The sequence below is a fragment of the Colias croceus genome, chromosome 1 (assembly GCF_905220415.1).
Source record: "Colias croceus chromosome 1, ilColCroc2.1".
Taxonomy (NCBI): Eukaryota; Metazoa; Arthropoda; class Insecta; order Lepidoptera; family Pieridae; genus Colias; species Colias croceus.
Genome location: NC_059537.1, coordinates 7,049,741 through 7,074,738, shown reverse-complemented (window position 1 = coordinate 7,074,738; position 24,998 = coordinate 7,049,741). Strand labels below are relative to the sequence as shown.

The 24,998-nt window shown below is 38.3% G+C and overlaps 1 protein-coding gene across 1 annotated transcript in view; it reads right to left on the bottom strand.

The window, feature by feature from the left end:
• Positions 1-656: 656 nt before the first annotated feature.
• Positions 657-24,998, bottom strand: part of LOC123703509 (C-Maf-inducing protein-like) — a 28,931-nt gene continuing 4,589 nt past the window's right edge. Inside the window, exons 2-14 of the mRNA XM_045651585.1 lie at positions 21,318-21,551; positions 9,725-9,853; positions 9,270-9,320; positions 9,106-9,177; positions 8,841-8,930; positions 7,390-7,628; positions 4,995-5,213; positions 4,467-4,737; positions 4,078-4,176; positions 3,835-3,990; positions 3,402-3,557; positions 3,052-3,196; positions 657-2,845 (exon numbers count right to left, since the gene is read on the bottom strand). Of these exons, the coding sequence (XP_045507541.1) occupies positions 2,721-2,845; positions 3,052-3,196; positions 3,402-3,557; positions 3,835-3,990; positions 4,078-4,176; positions 4,467-4,737; positions 4,995-5,213; positions 7,390-7,628; positions 8,841-8,930; positions 9,106-9,177; positions 9,270-9,320; positions 9,725-9,853; positions 21,318-21,551 (1,986 nt within the window). The 3' untranslated portion in view covers positions 657-2,720. The remainder of the gene's footprint in view (positions 2,846-3,051; positions 3,197-3,401; positions 3,558-3,834; positions 3,991-4,077; positions 4,177-4,466; positions 4,738-4,994; positions 5,214-7,389; positions 7,629-8,840; positions 8,931-9,105; positions 9,178-9,269; positions 9,321-9,724; positions 9,854-21,317; positions 21,552-24,998) is intronic.

The following is a 24,998-nucleotide window of genomic DNA, read 5'->3' as shown; positions in this document are numbered from 1 at the left end:
GAAGCGAGCGATTGACAGGGAGGATAATTACTTGATTGCGTATGTTTTTGTGATAAGAAAGTAAAATGTGTTATCTTAATCCGGCCAATGTGTCATTCTTGGGCGCGTGCTAAATTAGTTAAAAGATAGTAATGCAATAAAAACATCAGAACAATCGCTCGGTTTGGAAAACATAGGTTCCTGTAAATAAGTTTTTCTTTTTAGACCGCGTACCAAACACTCATCGCCATTTATATATAAAACTGAAATCCTCACTTCTACCCTAAGCCCCCTCTTTGATTACATCGATATAATATACTTGTGAAGTACCTTGGTAGCTTGTTTGGTACTCGGGTATATTAATTATTATGTTTAGAATAATTACATATTATACTTATGATAAAATATTTAGGATAAATGTATAAAGTAAAAAGAAATAAAGTATATATACGATTACGAAGACTTCTTATCAAACTCACCATAAAATTGGTAGTAGAAAAATGATTTTCCACATGAAATTATTATTTACTTCACTTCATGGCCGATCAGGCTGTTCATAGTAATTACGGTTTAAATTTAAGTATTGATTTATGTTCATAGGTCAAGGGTTTAAATAAATATTATTTTTAAATTGTCGGATTGCGAAATATTATAATGTATCGAAATAAAATACAGTGTTCCATTAATAATTCTTTTATTAAAAAAACTGCATAGGTACTTACAACATTGAATAAGTCTTAACCTCTTCATCATATAAATTATCATTACCGAGTGCGTATTAAATTTACTAAGAGAATCTCCAAAGAGCGAGAATAAGTTGCCATACTTTAAGAAGAATTTATATGAACTATATTAAATTAATTTTAATAACGAGGAGCATAACATATTGGAGTTTACTTAGCTAACTTATAACAATTTTTACATTACTGAATAACTACAAAAATTTCCACATCTATTTTAATTTTAAAAGATATATCAAATCATAGAAGCTATATTTCTCTGGTCTTGTGTTTGTTAAATATGTATCAGTTTACCTTTGAATGAAACTTTTGCAGTTTGCAGTTTTGTAGTCATGTGCGTATAATCCAATATTAGGAAGTAATGAATGCGATATATTCCTGTGACAATTAAAAATCTATGATTAAATTCTATTTAGGAAATTTTATTTCACTGTAATATTCAACTAAATAGAAACGTCTGTTATTTATTTTTATTGCTTGAATCATGAATTAATTTAAATAAAATCAATTTAATCTTCATCTATTTATCGTAGTGTAACGCAGGGTACAGACACAAATATTACGGCGGGAATACACTTACAAGACGTACATTACATAGAACACAATCGCAGTATCTCATTCATACCAATTTCCCATATTTCTCACAGCCCAAATATCTTAATTTATAATTATTATTAATCGTATAATACTTTTAAATCACTCACTTTAAAACAAGTTCACTGAACCAGTAGGCAGTTGGTGTTTAATATGTTTACTCTGTGTCCGATTTCACTAATAGGTATTCTATTAACAAACTTAATATTTAAATGATAAAATATAAAATTTAATTTGTCGGATCGTAAAATAAAAATTTCATCACATTTGGAAAATTAGTGCGGAATTTGAACTGAAATCGTGGACCCATTTCTTAAGAGCGCCTTTTGAAACGTATCATTGTTTATCGTCAATATACAATTGATTGATTGAAATTATCAATCAAACAAGTTTATTATCTCGACCGATAATTTTGTCTTCTCCATAAAACAATAAAAAACAATGTATCGATGTTGTCTTTAAATCTTTTGATAAACATAAATTTTGATTTATAAATAACTGACCTCTTTTAACACAAATAGCAAATAATTTCATTAAACACAACAAAGAGTATTCATCAAATAGGAAAAAAATAAAAATATAAAAGCAATAGATATACATTCAAACAGATACGACATATTTACATTAAACTTTATAAAGTAAAGTTATGTTCTATCCATAGGTAGGCTTGTGTGACCTATTAAAATATAAAATTTATCTAATTAACTGTGCTGGAATAAACAAATGCACGAATTCGAAATGAGAAATTCGAGATTTTATTTGTCTATAACAAAACTAAATTATAATTGAAGTAGAACTAGATATTAATACTTTTGTTGGTTACAAATAAATATGCATATTTAAAATTATCTCCCAGTTGAATTGTTACCCCCGAAACTAATACATTTATAATTCGTTTAGACCATCTGAAATTTAAACTAAGTTTATTTAAATGTATTAGTTTTATTCTAACCCGATTACAATTCTTATTTCTATAATAGTTTTGCAAATGTAAATAAATGCAACTGTTTGGAAATTATAAATGTAAGTTAAACACATTACATTTATTAATCCTCTTATCCTCCATTTAACAACTTAACGATAACACGCGTGCGCACCAAAATAATCCGGAATATTTATAAATTAATTATTTATTAATAGATAAATGCTAAGTATGGTTGTGCCGTTTACGATCTAATCTTATAAGTATGCATTAAAATAACGTTTTAACATAATGTATTCTAATCTTGCTATGACCATCGAGTTACTACTTACTACGTAGTACATAGTAACTCAATGGCTATGACTCAATTTTGCGATTCGCCACAATGAAGTAAGGTAGGATTCTTCCACTTTTACAAAAGGTTGATAAGCGTAATAATTTATATGCTAATTATGTTGGCCGTAAAAAGTGGTGTGATGATTTCGTCACCACGCTTCAGTGTACCGCACGTCGTATTCCTGCAGCTGTGGTAACCGTTGGCGCAACGTCTCGAACGCCTCAGCTGATAATTTTGTACTGTTTAGATTTATTCTGCGAAGACTCGATAGACCTAAAATGAAAAATAAAAAGATAGATGATACAATTTTAATTAAAATGGCAAATTTTACTCAAGTGAAATAATTGAGTAAAGCTCTGGAAGTGGAACGAACTCTATCTATTGTAAAAACTATTGTATCCGATTCGATACGGGACATTGGCTTATAGAAATAATTAACATTTTATTACATAACATTGTGTAAATGTATTTTTTTTTACCTGATAGCGCCTCAATGCCCTTATCAGACACTGGTGTCTCGCAAAGATTTAAAACTTGCAGACGCGGTAAATGTTCTGCGATTAACTGAACGCCACTGTCGCCAAACTTTGTAGCCCAAAGGTTTAGATATCGAAGGGAAGGTAACTGTAAATAACAAAAATCTATAATTTCTTAAATTCTTAACTTTAATCCTATTCTATCAACTCTGAAATTATAATTGTATACATGCAGTATTGAGTATATGTTATATTATAAATTATAGCTTTCTAAATTGTAATGCATTACAGATGTTTATATTACGCTCCGTATATTATAAATCTAATAATAATAATCAATCACGAGTTCTCACTTTGATAAGATGATGTGCACACGCGCTTGTTACGCTTGTGAAAGCGAGACTTAAACATTCTAAGTTTCCAAGAGATCCAGCCTCTAACAACGCTGCCACATCTTCGTCAGTCGCTCGCACTGGCAATGCCAAACGTTTAGGACCTCCGTGAGCTTGCTGTAAGGAAATAGTTCTTTGTTTCAGAAACTTCGAGAAGGAAATCTTAATAATATATCAGGATGAACGTTAGTGTTAGAATGAATAATTTTATAGAATACGTCAATGTAAATGCGTGCGCTTAACGGCTGACTGTTACTGCTTGTCCTTGATATTTGTAAAACAAACAAAATATAATCTAACATTTAAAAACCTGTTAGGCAAATGGAAGTTGCGTTTCCGTTGTAATAGGAAATTTTATAGGACATATTCTGGTTTTAATAAATGGAAAATTTACCAGTTTCTGTAATGTTTTCTGCCGTTCGCACAAATCTGTGTAATATTGTTTTCCTAATTGTGTTCCCTGTAAAGCTGCTATGATTTCTAGCTGAGTCTGTTCTCCACTGGCTACCTCCCACTCGAGCATAAGGCAAAGTGATTCTAAAGCTGCTGGCTGTAATAAAAATAAAAAGTTATCAGTACCTATATACACATATTTGTTGAACAGTTGCAATATTACAGGTGTGCAAAATATACATACATGTTCCGTAAACGCAACAATAATAAAGTCCGGTAGTTGTTTACTCATGCTCTGTAGGAAACTTTTCCTCTTGCAGCAACAGTTAATTAACCCCTGCACCTGTAACAGGACAAATGCGCATTTTGTAAAACTAATTAATAATAATTAATTAACTACATAGTTACAAATATCTAACTACACGTATTAATACTCGTAATTGCAATGCGATAGCAAACGTCGTTGGTTTGATAAGTTTGTGCTTCGACATTAAGCCACTCCAATTCCTGGATATTGAAATGGTTCTTACCATGTTATCGCATTCCATTTCGCTTTTATTTTTACGACTCAAATCATTATCACTCATTCCTACCCTATGTATAATACCTGCTCAAAACTTAGCAATTACCTACCATATCACCCCAGAGCTGGCACAGCTTAGTGTGCGGTAGCGACAGCAAGGGATCCGACGGTGCAGCCGCTCGTAACCACGACGGTGGGCAGGGTCGAGCAGCCCTTGCGGGGGACACACAGCCGTGCACCGCGCAGCGCTGGTCCCGGGACAGCGCGCTCAGCACGTTGCCCAGCCGGAACGCGATACGCGGACACGCCATTGCGTTCGCGCATAGTGGCACTGGTTGGAGCACCCCGCCGACCACTGATAGCCAGTCTTCGTATTCACACCTGTGCGGAGATATTTGGTTAATTAGCCACATAATGGCAGAATGTTAGATAGCGAATTTATAGTAGGCAGAAGCCAAGTGCTAGCGGACGATTACTCTTATAATTAAAACGATTTTAACTACTTACTCAGAATGATTGTTTCATGGATATTTTGTTAAAAGCTACTCATTTAAATTTCTATTTAAAAAGAATAAGCAACAACCTATGAATCGTAAAAAGGTTCCTCCTACTCGTTAAATCAGAATAGCTTTACTCACATATGCTCCAAGATATCAGCAAAGCAAAGCACTTCATGCTCAGTATCGTCGCATTGATGCGGCATCGTGTAATTCCGATAGTGATCATCTATAGCGGCTAGAACAACCGCGGCCAAGTTGGGGGCGGCCCGTGGGTGCGGGCACGTCGCGCGGTTGCCATGCGTCACTTCCACGAAGCGACGGACAAGACTCGGCCCGGAGTTGTGAGCACTTAAGGCACTGCAAATAAAAAACAGGATAAGCATGTTGGTAACTAAATACGATAGTGTACAATTTTCCTTATTAACATTTATGAATAGGAATTGGCGCGATTGATCTCACTGTGTAAGTAATTATGCATTGCAAGTTCTATCCTCAATGAAAACTATGCTTTTAAAAATAAGGAGACTGCGTTTAAGATAAGATTCATAAGCACATTACATCAAATGTATTCCATTATAGTCTAGCATTATAATAATATTTCTAGAATTGTACGCAGTACGAGTAACTAATGATCATCATCTGATCTCATACTGAAATGATGGATAATATATTTTCCTGCACATTTTCCTACATTGTATAATTTTCTATAGTATTGTGGTTTTAAATTATGCAAGTCTAATGCTATCGACGTGAATAATTATGATTCATACTATGTAGGTACCAATAATGAAAAGAAATAGAAACAAAGGAGTCGTAAGCCATTCGTATCAAGCAACAACATTAGCACACTTTGCAGGTTGAATAATAGATAACAAAGTATAAACAAATCGCTGTTCAATGATATTTTAAGCTATCTAACGACTTGAATATCCTTCTGATGGCCTTAATAGGCGTTAGGCCAACCGAAGCCCGTACTAAAATAGAGATATTAATAAGGTGTCATTCAAAATATTGTCAAGGCAAATCATTAAGTTGTTTATGTGGAATAGAATAAACGGAGCATTCTTGATTCCTTGATAATATTAACCGCAATTAAAGCTTTTAAAAAAGGAATACAAATCAAATAATATAAAATCACAGTTGACAGATATGTACTACGTACATACAGTTAGGAAACTAAGCCCCTGCGATGAAATTATGACGTATAGCTATAGGGCTGTTACTTTTTGATATTTAACCGACTTGAAAAATAAAGGAGAAGGTTATCAATTCGGCCTGTATATTTCTGTTTGCTTTTTTTCACAGTTGATTTTGTGGTAATTTGGAGATTAAAACTCGTTAAAATACAAAAATGGTGTAGCCTAAATATGAATTAACAAGAAGAAACAATCCGAATTAATACAGCTTGTAAAAGTAAATACGTTTTTATCAGTGCTATATTTCGAAATCTTGTTTTGTTATGGACGCCGAAGGCTATTTAATGTACCTAAATTATTTATAATGCTTGATATTTGTATTATACATAATATATTCAATAATTATTTTAAACCAGAATTTACAATACTTGTATGTAGGTGTACCTACTAAATTATTTTTAAAACGATAAATTAAATTAAATTAAAAAACTCAAAATATGCAAAAATAAATTAAAATTATTATTATACGAGCATAGAACCTCTACCTTTTTGTTTTAGGAAGAAAAAGAAAATAGTTTGACAGGCTTAGTGCTTGACAAAGTGGAGACGCCACGTATCGATAAAAATACAATAATTATAATATCTATCTTTTTCTTCCCTAATATTTACGTAATTATGCACATAAATTTAAACAAGATTTTTTTAAGGTTTCCTTTTTTTATATTTTCGTGCTCTTCTAGATTGCGTAAAAATAGATGCGACCTTTAAACAGACTGGACTCCTAATAGTGACTATTTGTAGCTATCATTTTGGTAGAAAATATGTCAACTTAATTTAAAACTCATGCTGCCATATCTATAGAAATTAAAAAATAGTCTCTTAACTTGTAGTCAGATACGGTATTTACAAATAAATTTATTGAAAGGGCTACAAACTGAAACAATCGATATTTATTTAATGTGAATTGACATCACTTTAAACTTTTTTCCATACTATATTCAAAATCTATGGATGTGTCACCCGCTACTATCGATCCCCCTCAATACCCTCGAAAACACGCTTGATGGGGGGGGGGAGCCATTTCGAACATTTTGTATGAAGTTTCCTTACTGTATGTATCTGTATATTGTGATAAAATGACGGGTATTCAACTCAGTCTTTTAATTTAAGTTTTAGTCAATGTAAGCTAAAGTTTTTTTGTGTTGGTTACGCTAACCAACTTTAGGTTAGTTGATGCATGTCGTCAAATAAGGAAATGTTTTTTCTTTTTCTCCCCATGCTTTCCTTCACAGATTGAAGCGCGCATAGTAAAGTGCAAATAAATTAAAAACCAATTTGATTTTTCTAATAAACGTACGGAATATCATAAGACTATTTATAGATTGACTATGTAGTACCTTATGTAATCTCTGACGAACTGCCTTGCATGTGGAGCCTTCCCGAAGTCCACATTTCTCGTAAGCACTCGTCTCACTGGTGGTGCTAGAGCTGGCAGAGGAGCTGAGCGCGGCCGTAGCCTGCAGAGGCGGGCCAGTAGGGCACATAGCTCCCCATTCACTCCTCTTTCAGCTAGTAGAGGAGATGCGGCACTGGTGGTTATCTCTGCCCATTCTTCCCAGTCTGGACTATCTTTGTTCTAAAAGATAGATTTAGAGTTAATTGTGTCCTCATTATGTTGTCTATATAGTTCAATTTTTATAGAGATATTAAAGTTATTACTTGTCAATTTTAATGTATTCAATGAAATTTAATTAAAAATATTTGTAGGTGTAGGATATTACAATAGTGAGATGTTTTATGGATTCTATTAACATTCATATTTCTACTTTATTTAATCTTATTTAAGCTGATAACGGTAAACATCACGATGACGAACATACACTATTTCCTTAATAATTTTCTATTGTTCAAATGGACGTTTAACCACCCAGCTTAATTGTTACGCCATTCATTCACAAGATGGAGCATTTGTCATACTTCTAAAGGAAATAACTTGCAATGTCGACCTCGATTTCTCCAAGCGAGATAATTAGTCATAAAGAAAGTAATTACGTACGAGGAACTGATATATGTGTAATATTCCGAAGAAATATAACTACGATCAAAATGGACTTTACTTGATGAGACCTTTGATCTTTTGATTTAAAGTGCTCGATACAAATGTAATGAGTCCAAATGGTTCGCAAAAAAACATCGGTTTACGTCACGTCGTAATAACATCATCTATATGTGTACAGAAATGTATGGATAAGTCATTATGTGCATTAATGATAATTATGTGCTACATGCGTAAATGTTTAAGCTGGCTACGTGAATTGTATGTTCATTATTAATGAAATACAATCAAGCGCAATTTCTGTAAGTGATGGAAAGGAGTAGGTACCTAAAGGATTAGAACAAAGAGGTCACAAATTCCTCTTCTCACAAATTCAAATGATCTCGGTTTAGATTGGGTCGAACTTTTTATGTTTAATATTTTTCCTCATTTTACTATAGAGTGGAAATTTTAAGTAAGATGATTTTTGTTGCTACGCTATTAATTTAAAGACCACCTTCCTTGTAAAGGAAAAAATATATTATCAGAATGATAGGTTAACAACATCATGAGTTGCTTTAACATTAAAACTATATCTCGTACAATTAATATTATGATGTCTTTACGTATATTGGATACTTGTTTTCCGACCGCGTTTGACTCGTTCAAGTGCACTTTACAACAAAGCGACAAACAGTGAATTATTATTTCTCCTCTTGTCTTATCTTCAAGCATAAATTCATCAATTTTTTTTCAAATGCATCATGAAAACGGACGACAGATCATGAAATAAACATTCATAAGAAATATTACCTCTGAAAGTAAATCGGTTAGTATTTGCAGAGGCGTCCGCGTCACACATTCATCTTGCAACGGTGTTGTCATCACGAAGTCTACCATGTTCTGCGAAACGTTAATTTCAAAATTACTGTACCAAATATGAAACTACCTTCTAGAAAATTTTGTATCCATTGATTGAGGGCCAGAGGCTAAGCTTTATGTAAAGTAGTTAACTTTAAATTCTTTAAATAACGACTAAAAACAAATTTTTGATCTTAAGGACAATATAGGTACCAACCTTTAACTCCTTTAATACGATTTCTTTTCTTACAGATTTCGTCAATAGATTCCGATATCTTATCATGTTTCTCTGAAATTGAAAGAAGTCAAATTATTTTTTTGTCGTTTTAGGGCAGTAGTTTCTTAACTTAATGCATTATTTTGACTTTAAAATTAACTTACCCTCCACACTATAGAATAGTACCATTGATCCCTCGTATATGCATCATTTGCCTGAAACATGACAATACATTGCATATGTAGATATGCATAAAAAGAAAAAGAAACGTATATGAAAGGAATGGCTTATTAAAATTCATTGAAGTGTTTATAAATCACATCAAGCTGTTTGCAATTGCAAAAAGTGAATTAACAAAAAGGCGATTGTAGTGATTCATACAGCAAACATTTCCTTGTCATTTCTACGAGTACAATCTCAAACCATTATACCACATTGCCTCTTTTCCATAAAAATAACATAACATTTAAGTATTTTTCATGGAATTGAAAAAGTACTTGTTTATCAAGATAATTCAAAATGACAGCGATAAATACACATGCAGTTTATCGCACATAACATACGAAAATTAACGGTGTATAATATAGAGATGACTGATATCATTTTAACTGTTAAATACCTGCAAAAGGAGTGAACCATGAGGCATGACTATCCGTAAGCAATACTTCCTCGCCGGGTCCCACCGTGATATACAGTATACCTCTTGCATACAGCTGTAGGACAGCGGCTTTTCCAGTTGTCCATAGGGCTGAAAGATGTTAATTGTTATAAAATTTTCACATATTTGGACAATTTAGTAATCAAAACTGAAGAACTATATATGTATAATAATATGTCTTCGTGTTGCGCATACAAAACTCATCGTTTTTATAAAGTTACATTATTAAACATGGTTCAAGAACTCATTTAAATAACCTCTGACGTGAATCCAAACGTTATATGAATATTTAAAATGTTGGATTTATTGCGCTTTAATCGATTATAATATTATATTAGCTCAAACAGATAGAGCTCTTGAAGGTGGTCTGTAGTGCATAAGCAACAAAAGCCCTTAAAGTTGGTGTTGATGAAATCAGGTCACGCTTTATGGAGGCTTCAGAGTGGAGTACCAAAAAGGGGGACATGGGCGGTGCATTTTGTATTTACGCTACGGGCCGCAGTGGCCTGCGCGCGTGACGTCGGCGTGGGAGCAATGGCCCAGCGGAGTACGGGCCCGAGTCGCGAGGTTACTTGTGACGTCATCGCCTCATCCCGTGCTCGCAGTCTCGCGGCCCGTTGGCCTTATTCGAACACTAACATCGGACGCCATTGATACGGCACTCTATATCTGGTTTTGCATTATACTCAATACCCAAACGAATACCATTCACTCGCAAACCCATCGTGTATTCTCCGGGTACACAAGACATATTATAATTTTTTGGCAGCGCTCATTATTACGCAAAAAATGTCAAACTATATTCGAAACTCTCGTGAGGAAATAGGAAAATTGGATGTAAAAAGTAGGAACGTAAGAAAATGTACCTATGCAATAGCCAAATCCATTTTTTTAATTGTCTAACAGTAGATATGTAGGTAATAATTTAAAAAATGTTATTTGCTCAGTGTTATATAAATGTCATGATACTTGATAGTGGAAATTTAATTTTCTTCTTTTGTTATTTTGAACTATACAGTGAAATTCTCACTTACCTACACATAATTAGGTCACCATTTAGTACCAATTTTATCAAATTGCTTGCATATTACTTAGTGACTAGTGTGTAAGTACATAAGCAAATAAAGAGTTTAGCAGGCAGAGAGAGCAAATTTTGTTATAAAAATTGTTTCGTTAATACCTAATACTTGATTTCTCTTTTGACGATTTTTCTTGCTCTAACACCTAGATTCTAAATCAAAATCGCAAGTTTTATTTTACTTACAAATGTGAAAATTGATAGCTTTAAACTCCAATGCCTATCCTTGTAAGTTGTAACTCTCTCTTTCTAAACAGTTCAAATTTATTTCAAATAAATGTATTAGTTCAGGATACATCGCCCATTTTTGCAAGTGACTACTATCAAGCTGATTTTCCGTTTGTAGCTTTATTTTGATGAGACACCGAATAATTTCGTGTACGAAACTCTCGATTGTGGTAGCTAACAGAGATAACAAGGATGAAATTTTTTGATTTGATGGTTCTCAAATATTTATTACGCAATTTGTAGGACAATATGTCTGTTGAATTATATAAACATTAACTAAGTGAAACAAAAAAATCAGCTTGTTAGTAATCATTTATGATGACCTAGTTATCGATACACTTTGGAAAGGGGGACTCTTTGAACAAACCATAGATTTTGTAGGACAAATATTTTTTCGAATAATTTAGGTAATTATCTTGAGATTGAACAAAAAAATAAATTCAGTTAGTAATAAATATTTGAGAACCATCAAATCAAAAATTTTTATCCTTGTTATCTCTATTAGCTACCACAATCGACCCTTTCGTACACGAAATTATTGGGCGTCTCATCAAAATAAAGCTACAAACGGAAAATTAGCTTGATAGTAGTCACTTGCAAAAATGGGCGATGTATCCTTTTTTTTTTTTTTTTTTAACGTTGGGAAATGCCTTTACGCATCCCCCTCGCCAGTTTTACTGTCCAAGGGGGTATGTGGGACTCGCACGAAGCCATACCCACTAAAACCCAACGGTAGCCGTCTATCGCCTTGATCGGCGGGGGTTAACAGCCAGGCCTTATACCCCCGCCGTCTGTGGCGACTGCCGCTTCTTGGCGGCCCTTCGAGGCCCGGGAGTGGCAATGGGCGACGATATTAAATAATATCGTCGTTCCATTTCCGGACCTATCCACCTTACGTCGCGAGGGGATCCGGTTTCCTTGCCGCGAGCATAACTATAGTATGCGCGTACCTACGGAAAACCTCCCCCCGCGCTTTTTCTCTAAGGTCTTATGGCTGGCGCTGGTCATAAAGACGCCTACGCCTGCCGGGTCTGCGCCGACGCAGAGGATCCGCCGCTGGGTCGTTCTCTCGGGCTCTCTCTGCGTCCTCCTTTCTTTTCATAACCGTTGCACAGAAGGTGACGACGGTCTTCCATGCACGGTCAGTGTCGCCAGTGACCATAGCCTCTACAAGAGCCCGCAGGGTCAGCTGGGTGTCTGTCCCTAGAAGGCTCTCGAGAGACCTACGTTCATCTGTCCATGCTGGGCATTCCGCAAGCGTGTGCAAAGCCGTATCTTGAGGGCTGCTACAATGATGGCAGGCGGGAGCCGGCTCACGACCGATCCTGTGCAGGTAACTGCCGAAGCAACCGTGCCCAGACAGAACCTGCACAAGCCGATAGCTGACCGATCCCCACCGCCTATCCACCCATTCCTTGAGCATCGGGCTGATTGCGTTCAAAGTCCAGGCCCCCACGCAAGTCGAGTCTAGTTCTCGACGCCATCGGCGAAACACCGCGTCGCGAGCTTCCTGTTTCCATCCTTGGAGCGTTTCAGAGGGCAGGTTTTCGTCCCTCTCTCTTGCCTCGGTTCTTCGCCAATAAACTTGTGCCAGGGCAGCGGCTTCAAGATGCCATGGAGCAGTCCCGGCAATGACACAAACCGCATCATAAGAGACGGTGCGATACGCCCTAGCAACTCTTATGGCTACTACTCGTTGGGACCGCCTCAGCACGATTGTGTTACGTGTCAACAGCTTGTCCGCCCATATCGGACACCCATACAGCGCTTGTGATCTTACCACACCAGCGAACAGTCGGCGACACCCCCAGCTCGGCCCTCCAATATTTGGCATAATGCGGCAAAGTGCCGCTGCCGTGGTGTTGAGCTTGGTGGCCAGTGCCGAAAAGTGGCCCTGGAATGTCCATCGCGGATCGAGCACCAAACCGAGATACTTCAGTCTGGGCCCGATCCGGATGGGCACCCCGCTCACCACGATCTCTTCCCCGGGTGGTGGAGCTCTCCGGTGGCCGTGGAAGCATATAGCCTCGGATTTATCGAGGGCTACTTTTAGCCCGAGGCTTTTAATTCGACCGACCACTTGTGCCACTCCTGCTGTAGCTCGAAGTCGCGCCTCCCTGAAGTCCCGACCCGTGGACACCACTAGGGTGTCATCGGCGTAGCAGATGACGCTAACTTCTTGCGGCAGCCCTCCTCGCAGCACGTGGTTGTACCCGATGTTCCACAGAAGAGGCCCCAGGACGGAGCCCTGTGGAACACCGCATGCAACGCCGTGGCTACCCCAACCATTTTGCCTTGGGAAAGCAATTTTGCGCCCGCAGAGATATGAGTGGACAATACGGCGGAGATACAACGGTAGCTGGTGTCGGGCGAGGCCGTCTAAAATTTTGTCCCAAGGCAGGGTATTAAATGCATTGGAAATATCTAAGGATACTGCCAATGCAACCCCGCCTTGGGAGACGCATCCTTCACAGATGTCACGAAGGCGAGCTATGGCATCCACTGTGGAGCGTCCCCGCCTAAAACCAAATTGCGCATCCTGAAGGTCCGGTCCTATTCCTGTCAGGTGGGTCTGAATGCGGCTCGAGATGATGCGCTCAAAGAGCTTACCCGCTTCGTCGAGGAGGACGATCGGCCTATATGCTGATGGTGAGTCTGCTGGTTTGCCGCTCTTTTTTAGCAGAACTAGGCGCCCAATCTTCCAACGCTCCGGAAACTTCCCGCTCTTAAAGCACTCTGTTAGTAAATTACAGAAACGCTGGTCAAGTCCATGCGGCAGGGCAAGGGACCACACTTTACCGTGCACGCCATCTGGGCCCGGTGTGGTAGTCTTCCTTTTCAGACGGTCTACCGCGGCCTTCAATTCGGCTAGGGACACGTCTGAAAAAGTTTCATCACAGGTCAACTCTTCCTGTTCGATGCTTCCGACTCGGCTCGCAAGGTCGGTTGCATTAAGACTACAACCTGGAAATAAAGTTGTCACTACCCTTTGAAGCAGCGCTGGCTCCAATGTGGCTGTTAGCGGTGGTGCCCAAGGACGCAACTTATTCATTACTAGTCTGTACGGGCGTCCCCAGGGATCCAGGTTCAGCGTGTCAAGCAATTCAGCCCAGGCTCTTTCCTTCGCAACCGCGATGGCATCTCTGAGAGCCTTTTTGGCGTTCTGGTAATTGCTGTATCGTTCAGCCTCCTCCGCAGTGGAATAATCAACGCGTCCCCTCCTTCGCCTATATTTGGTATATCGGCGTCTGGTGGTCACACAGGCTGATCGGAGCCGCGCATGTTCCATCGACCACCAGTAGACTTTATTCTGTGGGAGAAATTTTCTCAGTCTTGACATCGCGGCATCCGAGATGTGCGTCATTGTCTCGGCAAACCATTCCGACTCGGCATCCACGTTTATGGTATCGGGCTTCGGACACCACGCCCTGATTAAGGACGCTAGCTCCAACAAATGTCCATCCAGGCTCTTAAGGGACCACCTCGGATTGGTCTCGATAGTCGAGGAGGTATCGAGGTTTGTATTCCTCGTAGTACCTGTCGTAGGGAGAACCTCGAATCTGATATATTTATGATCAGATAAGGTCTCGACCTCCGACAGGACCCGCCAACCTTGGACACGACAGGCAAGAGACGGGCTCGCGAAAGACACGTCCACCACTGAGCCGCCCTGCATGCGCACACATGTGTTTTCGGAGCCTTGATTGAGTGAAACCAGGTTTTGAGTCGCGAGCCATTCCACGAGGACATCTCCACGGGCATCTGAAGCTGAAGAACCCCAAGCCACAGATTTAGCATTCAGATCTCCAGCAACGATGATTTTGTTTGGGCGACCCCATTCAATCAGGGAGCCCACTTCTCCCAAAAACGCTTCAAACTCAGGAAGAGTTTTATTCGGCGAGAAGTATGTTGCGATAACAACCGTGTCGATGAGCCTAACAGCCACGCATCCGTGCCCCTTCATATGTGCGCGAATGGGAGGTGAACCTTCCGCTTGTGTCATGACTATGGCAGCCACTTCGTCGAGGTCTCCAATCCAATTATCTCGCCCGCCGGGTACAGCGTAGGGTTCCGATAGTATGCCAAGATGTATTGACCACTGTGCCAGGCTTTGGATCAAGAGGTCCTGAGCCCTGGCACAGTGGTTGAGGTTTGATTGCAAGAACCGTAGGGCCATGCTATACTGTAACGGTTTCTACAGTCTCCATAATATTTGTTTCTTCTATCTGGGAGCCGGCAATAGGTTTTATGGGCCTCCTTTTAGGCGCCTTGTCCGTTGAACAGCCAGTGCCACCTAAACGATGATCTGCTTTCCTGCCAGCAGCCGCACATACTATGCAGTTTGGCTTAGCGGTGCAGCTGGCGGCTTTGTGGTCAGGCTGCCCGCAGCGATAGCACAACTGGCTGCGATCGCATCCCTCAACACAGCGGTTAGCAACGTGACCAACTTCGAGGCAGCGGAAGCAACGTAGCTCCCGAGGCTTTTGCACCCTTACCCTCGCCGCCACCCATCCAACTAGGAAACGTGCCTCGCTGACTTTCTTGGCCGCTGTTACAGGGCAGTTTACCCAGGCTGCGTACAATCCGGTTTTATCCTGTTGTAATTGGCTCACTCTTATTTGTTCGGCCGAGCATTCGCCTTTTATAACTATGGCTTCCTTCAGGTCATTCGCTGTTATAGACGCATCAAGACCTGACACGCGTAGATCCGCCATTTTTACGGGCCTAGAGACTTTGATGTTTTTGTTCTTAAAGAGGGTCTTCAGTTTGTCTGACAGCAGATCAGCCTTCTCGTTACTGCCAGGTCCAGAGATCTGTATGACAGTGGCTCCCGTGACTGCTTGGCGAAATTTCACGCATTCGATTCCGGCTTCTTTCAGGTCAATTTTGGATCTCGCCTCTTGGATAGCCGCAGCGTACGTTACCCCGTTGGTCTGGGCCTCTGTTGGGATTGTCAGTACGACAGCCGCGGACCTCGGAGCCTTTAGCTTAGGTTGTGCTGACTTAGGTGGTTGAGACGCTTTACGCGATTCCACCGTGTGCCTGGTGGGCCCGGCCTGGTGCACTTTGTTTGCGCTTGCTCTGCCCCTTTTTGCCACAACTGACCATCCCTCCTCAGAGCAGGTGGCTGCAGGCACCGCAGCCACGTCAAGATTCGTAGAGACTACCACTGCGGGGGAGATAGCAGGGGCCGGTTCTTCCATCTGTTTTTCGTTACCTAATCCTTTTCCCTTCTTCTTCTTCTTGTCTCCCTTCTTTTTCTCCTTAATTTCTTTGTTCTTCGTCCCATCCTGGGTCATTTTGGTTTTAGTTCCCCTTAGTTTTGGTCTCGTATTCTCTGAGACTTCAGAACAACTCTCTTGTTGAATATCAGCGATCCGGCTACCTCGTCTATCCTCTGCAGTAGAGGGGCGGGATTGCGATTGCGGACTTGGTTGAGGCCCTAAGTTCTTAAACCGTGCATCGATCAGCTCTCCCAGTAGACGGATCATCCTGGCTTCGAAGTCCTGCGGCAACTCCGTTGCTTGTGCAGAGGCAACCGGGCCCCGTTGCATGAGCAGTCGCATTTCTCGCATCTCACTTTGGAGAAAGTCAAGCCTTATGCGCAAACGCTCATTTTCTGCACGAAGCGCACTTGTTTCGTCAGTTAAGGTCCTTAAAGCAAGGGAATCGGCATCTTCTCTAATTGCTTTAGCAGCGTTTCTCAGATCGGCTACATAGGTGGTCTTTAGGCGATTGGACGCTTTGGCGATCTGTTCTACGGTCGCCAGGTTAACTTCGATCCTTTTCCGTAAATCTTCAGTCGCTGTGTTTGTGTTTGCGCCAGTCGTCTGCAACTCTACGGCGGGTGAACGCACAGGTTTTGGCTCTGGATCTCCTGAGCCTGATGCTCTGTGTTCTACTTCCTCTTGGCTATCCTTCTCTGCCCTGTGCGCCTTGCGCAGGCCTGTCCGGGGTTTTCTTCCAGACGACGATGGAATGGAAGTGTCACTTGAGCTTCCATCATCCAACCGAGAACGTTTTCGACATCGCCAAAAACGTGACTCCTTATTCGGGGTACATAGAGCCTCCCGGCGAACCAGGGGACTCATAGTAGTTCGTGAATTGATGCTCGCCATAGAGTTGGGAGAGTCCGACTCTGCGGCCGCATCTGTTACCGCATAAGAGCGGTTGACAGTTCCACCAGCAGCTGTGGTAGGTGTTGGGGTAGCGCCTATCACACGTTCCAACACAACATTACACCTTTTAATCGCCGATTCTCTCGGCATATCTCCTTCTACTTCAAGTTGGGGTTTCATATTGTACTTGTTAAGTTCCCACGAGCATGGGGGATGTATACGGTCCGCCCGGGAGGTGCCCCCTGCTCCCGGGTAACCCTATTACGCCCCGGAGGGCGGGCGGTATCCGGGGGTTGGCCGCTCCGACTTGATCCACTCGCCAAGCCACCTGCCACCCAGCGGGGGCAGGAATTCGACGCCGCGCTTTGGCCCCGGGGGGCGCCCCAACGCCGAATTGGAGGGGTTTTTTTCTGAGGTCACCTTCCTCTTGGGCCGGCCGATTAAGGCAAGCCCCCTGGTCTCTAACGTGCCGCTAGACATGACAACGTCACACGTTAGAGGTAACAGTTTGCCCGGCGGAGGGCCAAAGCCCCAGTGCCCAGCAAGAGGCATCCTCCCGCTGAGCCCGCCGCGCCGCGGTTCATCAACCGCCATCCATCGCTGTGTTACAGCCGTTGGTCTCCAAGGACCTTCTTCAATGATGCCAATGGCATTCCGTCAAACGTCAAGTAGCCGCATCCCGTATAGTTTTATGAAAAACGAATCGGGAGCGGCACTTGTGTATTCCATATTAGCTTCCCCAAGATGCTGGATTGCAACCCAGGTACTGAGCCCCCCCGCCACGACAAGGCTTGGAACGATGGGGGGGTGGGCGATGTATCCTGAACTATATATTTATTATCTAAAAAGTAGGTATACTACAATCGCATAGGAGCTACATTAGCAAGCCTATTTATATAAATTTTAATGTATGAGTACGATACGAGGTTAAAATCACGCATGTTACCTCCTACCGCTTTACTATTACGATGCAATGACGCAAATCAGGTGTTGTATAATAAAAACTGTAATTAAGTACTTTGTTGTTTTGTCTCTGTTTGGTAACCCATATAATTGGCCTTTAAATGTATAAAATTAATTTATAAATGGGTTGTTCCTTTGGCTTTTAATTTGAAAATACTGTTTAAAATAGCTCCATGGAGACATGTTTCTGTTTATTACTTGAACATAATTATGCTAAAATGTTTTCTTATAATAGAAACAAGTCATGTAGGCATATTTAATCTGCAAAATGGAATCAAATTAAAAGTTACAAATAATCAGATAAACTAGGCACTCGGCAGGTACCTAAATCGATGTTACTATCACTAATGAATTTTAATAATTAGGTAGTTTTCATTTATTATTTTATCGTATTTGAACACATCTTTTAATTATATAAGAAATCATAAATAATTATAAAGCATTTGAATGCCATAAAATCAAAAATATCAATTTCAATAGCCGCGTCCAGACCGGCTGAGCGCGGCTCGGGAGCCGCGCTCAGATTTCCTGCTCGCGAGCCGTGGCACCCGAGCTAATAGGCATGACGACAGTATCCATAAATGATCATATTAGTGTTTTCAAGGGAAAATGTATACTTAATAAATTAAATATAGTGACTTAAAAATCTAAAAAACATTAAGATTTATGAGATTATCAATAAAATAAAACATTAAAATTCTGCAGTTGGCCATTTTGACTAAAACACGCGTGACGTCACGTTTAAATAAACAACTCACGTCAGATGTATTTTGTTGTTATGAATATGTTGAGAATACGCATTTTTATTTATTTTCTTTTGTTTCACGTATGCTTTATCGACTCAGAACAGAAATATAATTGCGAATTCACAATACGTGGTTTCGGGGTTCTCCGCGCCCACTTTATACAATCATTTCTTATTATTTTCTCGCTTGAAATAATTACTAACACATATTTGAGCATTATTTTTATGTGGATTCACACTGCAATACTGCACACCACTTATAAACTTTGAAATTCGTTTCTATAACACATATTAAATAAATATTTATTTAATTTTCTTCGCAATGCGTACAAATAATTACGTATTTACCAAAGAGTGACGTCACACCTACGCCATGACACCTGCGAGCTGTTTTGGCACAGTTTATAAATATTTTTTGAAAAATGGCTTTTATCTTCGTTAAATTTAAGTATATTACCGAAATATAGGGTTTTTCTTGTATAGTAAACGTATACACACATTATGGAAGAGGATTTCAAAATCTTTCGTCATGCCTATTGTGAAAAGTTTCGAGCCGCGCTCGCGAGCCAAGGTGAGCCGGTTTGAGCATTCAGTTTCTCTCCGTATAACGTTTAACGATGGAAAACCACGTATTATTAGCTGCTGCGGCGCTTGTGTTGTCTGGATATATCATAAAAAAAAGAAAAAAGAAACGAAAACTCTGGATTAAAAAATTGTACCAAAACCGAATCTTCTCGCTTGTTTTTATTTAAATGATCTGGATCTTTCGAATCCCATAACATTTTGAAGCTTCCGTAAAGTTGTATTAAGCGAATACTGTCTTCTTTATCCATTTCTGATTCTGGCTCGCGAGCGTCGTTAAGTCCGTCCACACCGGGCGAGCAGCTCGGACTGAGCCGCCTTTGAGCATCGCCAAAAACCGACAACGCATGGCTCGGGGTCGAGCGGCGCTCGGCCGAGCCAACGTGCGCCCGAGGAAGCCCGAGCGCCGTCCACACCGGCCGAACTATTGGCTCGCGAGCGGGACTCGCGAGCCGCGCTCGGTCGGTCTGGACGCGGCTATTAAGAATCACTCGCAAAATACAGTCTGAAATAGTCCTCAAGTGAAGGGATCAAGGGTATTCAAACATCATACGATCATAATTATTAATTCTATGATGGACAATAACAATACATCCAACGTAACGAATAATTATGGACTTATAATAATTACATATGTAGCTAAAACTTGTTATTCCTTATTTATCCTCAAAAATTACAAAACTATAATATTAATGGGTAAGTGATCAACATTGCATAATAGCCTTTGTAAGTTTTATATTATGTTTATTAAACTTAGCGGTGCTTATGACGCACGTGCGTTCTCTTATCTACCTATTTATTGACCTCGTTCTAAGTTTGTGATAAAAAATATAATTTAAATATGCTAAGTGCCAAGTTTTAATTAATTATATAGAATTAATAAAACGAACATATATTTAAATGTGTATTTCGTTTATTTTTACTTTGTGATAAGATTCACGAATTTGATTTAATTCTGAATTATACGTGTGGACTCAACTTGACTCGATTGCTAATTACATTAAAATATTAAACATATTCCAGAGTTAATATATGAATATGATTTCATTTTATCCATACTAATATTATAAATGCGAAAGTAACTCTGTCTGTCTGTCTGTTAGTCAATCACGCCTAAACTACTGAACCAATTTTCATGAAATTTGGTATGGAGATATTTTGATAGCCGAGAAAGGACATAGGCTACTTTTTATCCCGGTAAAATGACGCAATCTCGAAAATCCCACCGGAACGGGAACTATACGGGTTTTTCTTTGACTGCGCGGGTGAAGCCGCGGGCGGAAACCTAGTTTATTATAAATTATTTCTTTTTTATATCTTTATATTTTTATAACCTGGATTTATTCACATAATTAGATTCTAGTTAATGAATATCTTGGAATTCAATTACAATTTCAATGAGTAATCAATTGACGTATATGTAGTGTTTGTACGACTGTTTTAAAATATATTATGCATGAGTGAAAGTTACCTATGTGTATAATAATGTTGAAAATAAGTTTGAAAATTTGGAATTTAATTATAAGAACTTTTTCATAATATATAATGGATACCTACTATTGAATCTATTTAAAACGAGACTCAATCAAAAAGGCGCCTCGATTTGATTCTTCTTAGAAAGCTTGGTGTTGTCGATTTCAATAGTAGGTATACCTAGTTAGATCGTTGAAACATGGTTGACACAATAATTTTTACTAAACTCTACCACGCACTGGCGTCAGTCCAGTCCTAACGAAAACATATTTCTTACCATTTTTAATTATCTTCCTAATAATTAATTGAAGGATGCTGATGATGGAAACACATACCTACTCATAAATATTTAAAATATTTACTCACCGCCTTTGAAACTATGTGGTCTTCTAACAAGCACAGGATATGCGTCTCCCATCTTCGGAAGAATTTTGCTGCCAGAATTTTATCAACCACTGTTCTTGTGTGTTGGAAGGAACAAATTCTTAAGGTCGCTTCAGTTGCCAGTTTATATCGTGGTCCAGGAGGAGGTACTGGAGTGCCTGCTGTATTTGTGTTCTTTGACCCTACGATGTCAATACAGCATTCCGGACTTGAACCCTGTTAAAAAAAATTATATTCTTTATTTTAAGTATAAGTACATAAAATTATATTGTGTACAGCTTAAAATTAAGCCACAAATGGCGGACGTATTTAAAATTTCAAAACCCCTCGTGTAGGTAATTATGGGACGACTTAGTGACGACCTCCTAAAAATTCCTTTCACCTAGATAACATAGTAGGAAAAACGGTTCTTGAGTATTTGACATGCAATTAAATGAATATTACGGACATTATCAACTTGCGTCATAGTCATCTATTACATAGCTTAGGTATTGATTTAAAATTCAAATTATACAATTAAATGATATGCAAGATGGGAAAATGGTAATTGTTAAAATTTAATCCTCCTCCGCACACTGGGCATACTAATTCAGTGTCTTTGGAAATAAGATATCGACAAATAAAATATTAAACAGATTTTTGAAGATAAAGTTATTTTTGTATTTTTTTAAATATAATTTACGTAAGTAGGTATGTAAATATTCGCATATTGCAATAATCATTAAATGATTGAATAAAAAAATATTAAATAATAACTATTATTTTATAAATTTTCTTAATAGTGAGAACTACCTCTTATTTATTTATTTTCATATAAAATTTAAATCAAGTACAATAACTATTTGGTAGGGTAGGTGTCTTCTAACATATTTTATATTAGAAGGTACCTACTATAGTTACTAGAATAAAAATAATCGAAGATATTTTGTTAACCTCAGTGACGTGGGTAGATTAAACTTATTGTAAACGTTACATGTTTTTGTTATTCTGTATCGATGTTGGGTTTCCCAAACGTCAAAATTGCAATTCGTATGAAAAAATTTACTTAAAATTTCAAAATAATGTTAAAATACCTACAACACAGACTTGGCAACGTTTCAATAGTTAAATATAAACGTTAGATACACAAATAGGTACTTGATATTGAAGTAAGCTTTTGATATCGTGAATTATTTATTTATATATCTTATCAGAATCGGTCACCATAGTTGGTATGTTAAATAATAAATAATATATTATAAATTGAATGCAACATAACTCAATCGTTAATCGATGATTTTTCAAATTAATGAAAAACAAATAGGTATTGTTAAGGTTTATGATGTTGATGACGTAGTTAGATGATTTTTAGAGAACCTTATGTATAAATAAATAAATAAATAGTATGTCAGTAATATGAACTATTATTATGTACTAGCTGCTCCGCGCGGTTTCACCCACGTGGCTCCCGTCCCGTTGGTCGTAGCGTGATGATATATAGCCTATAGCCTTCCTCGATAAATGAGCTATCTAACACTGAAAGAATTTTTCAAATCGGACCAGTAGTTCCCGAGATTAGCGCGTTCAAACAAACAAACAAACAAACTCTTCAGCTTTATAATATTAGTATAGATTGATCAAAATTCAAATTTAAAAGATTTCGTAAGCTAAAGGTAGGTAGGTATGTGAAGTATCTTTTAAATGTGTTGTTAAATTTCATGTTTATTACCTACATCAAGTTAAAATTATGTACCTATGTAATTGCGATAACAAAACTTATAAGATTAGTTTAGAAATAAATATTTTTTAGGAATGCCAATTTATACTATTATTTCCACTGTATATTTATTATTTACATGAATTTAATGAAACGTAGTTAGCAACCATCAAACGGATGTCAATTGTTAATAATATAAAATTAATTATCAATTGTTTACATACATACTCTTCGTATCGTCCTATAACTAATAGTACACATTTGGAATAAAATATTTACAACAATAGGACATACAAGAATATATACTATAGGATAATAAGTCCGGTAACCGGTTAAGCTGTAGAAGCAGCCCTCCTGGGCTAACAGCGACACTACACAAAAAAAAGCTATGGGTAGTTAGGACAGAGAAGTTTAAAAAGATCAATCGTATCGTATACATGAAAAACTATATCAGTATCAAAATACAATCACTACATAGTATAAAACAAAGTCGCTGTCTCTGTCCATATGTCCCTTTGTATGGTTAAATCTTTAAAACTACGCAACGGATGTTTATGCGATTTTTTTTAATAGATAGTGTGGTTCTCGAAGAAGGTTTTAGTATATAATTAATTAGGTTTTAGACAAAGCGAGCGAAGCCGCGGGCAGTAAGCTAGTTAATAAAAAAAAATGTTTTTATGAGATGAGCTTATGAGAATCATTTACCAGCACACGTTTCGGAACTCAGAAGTGAAACTTCTTTCGCAAGATTCAAAGATACCAAAATCGTCGCCTTACTCCATGACGTGACGGTATTGCCATGATGTGACCTTGAAATTTTACTCTCAACGCGCCTAAAGAAGTTTCACTTCAAAAATATTGATGATGTTATAAACTTTTTTCCATTATTATTTCATATTTGATATTGTTAGATTAATTATTATTTATTGTATTAATCAATTTATAATTTATGGACAACTTTAAAAATAGACTTTATGAAATTAAGTCCGTATATAGGCAATACAACAACAACAGTAAACAACAACAATACGATAGGCAGTAGGTACTGACAACAGTATGAAAAATAACATCTGTGTGTACTGAGTACCTACTTCAAAAGTATATCAGAATGACGTTATTATTTTGTAACTCCCTATCAACAATGAATCCAACTATAAAGTTTGTAGAAATTTTCCATGTTAGGTATACTTTAACCAGCTCAGCTTTTTTGTGCCTAGGCAATCAAAACGATTACCTATGGAACAAATACGCAATACCCAGATAATGTTGGTGAGGTTACTAATAAATAATACCTAACCTATAGATATCTAACGGTGGGTGTGGCAGATCGAAGCGAAAAGGAAACGCATATTAGCGCCAACTGCTGCAGCGCACTAACGAAATATCTGGTCTGACGTCAGTTTTGACCTTGTACTTGAAGCTTCACAGGCAGATAAAACATTTATTTAATATGCTGATAATGATGATTAACAATTGAATTCATAATTGACTATCAAATTTGAGGTCCGTCGCGTTCACTGCCCTCTACAACGTAAGAATGATTCGAAATAACCAAATCGGTGATCCTCTCAAGTTGTGTCCGTTTTCCTTATAGATAATTATTATTATTCATATCGTAAAATTGCACGATGTTAAAAATATTTTGAAGCAGGTAGATATTCAGTATTCTGCTATGACGTTGTATTGGTATAATGGATTTAAATTTCAATAATTACAAGGAATGCCACTCCTTCAAAACTGGTATTCACTATTCAGAAACGATTTCTTGATCATGCTGTTGATTATACAAGTAAGAAAGGCTGAACCGCTCTTCTTTTGTTCTGATTCCTTTGTGTACCTTTAATCAATTGCTTGATGGGAATTAGACATGATCCTACCTTATATTAACGTGCAGAATTATATTTTCCGAACCATACCTAACATCATCGACTTTTATCAATAATAATATTTTAACCACGATATTCTCT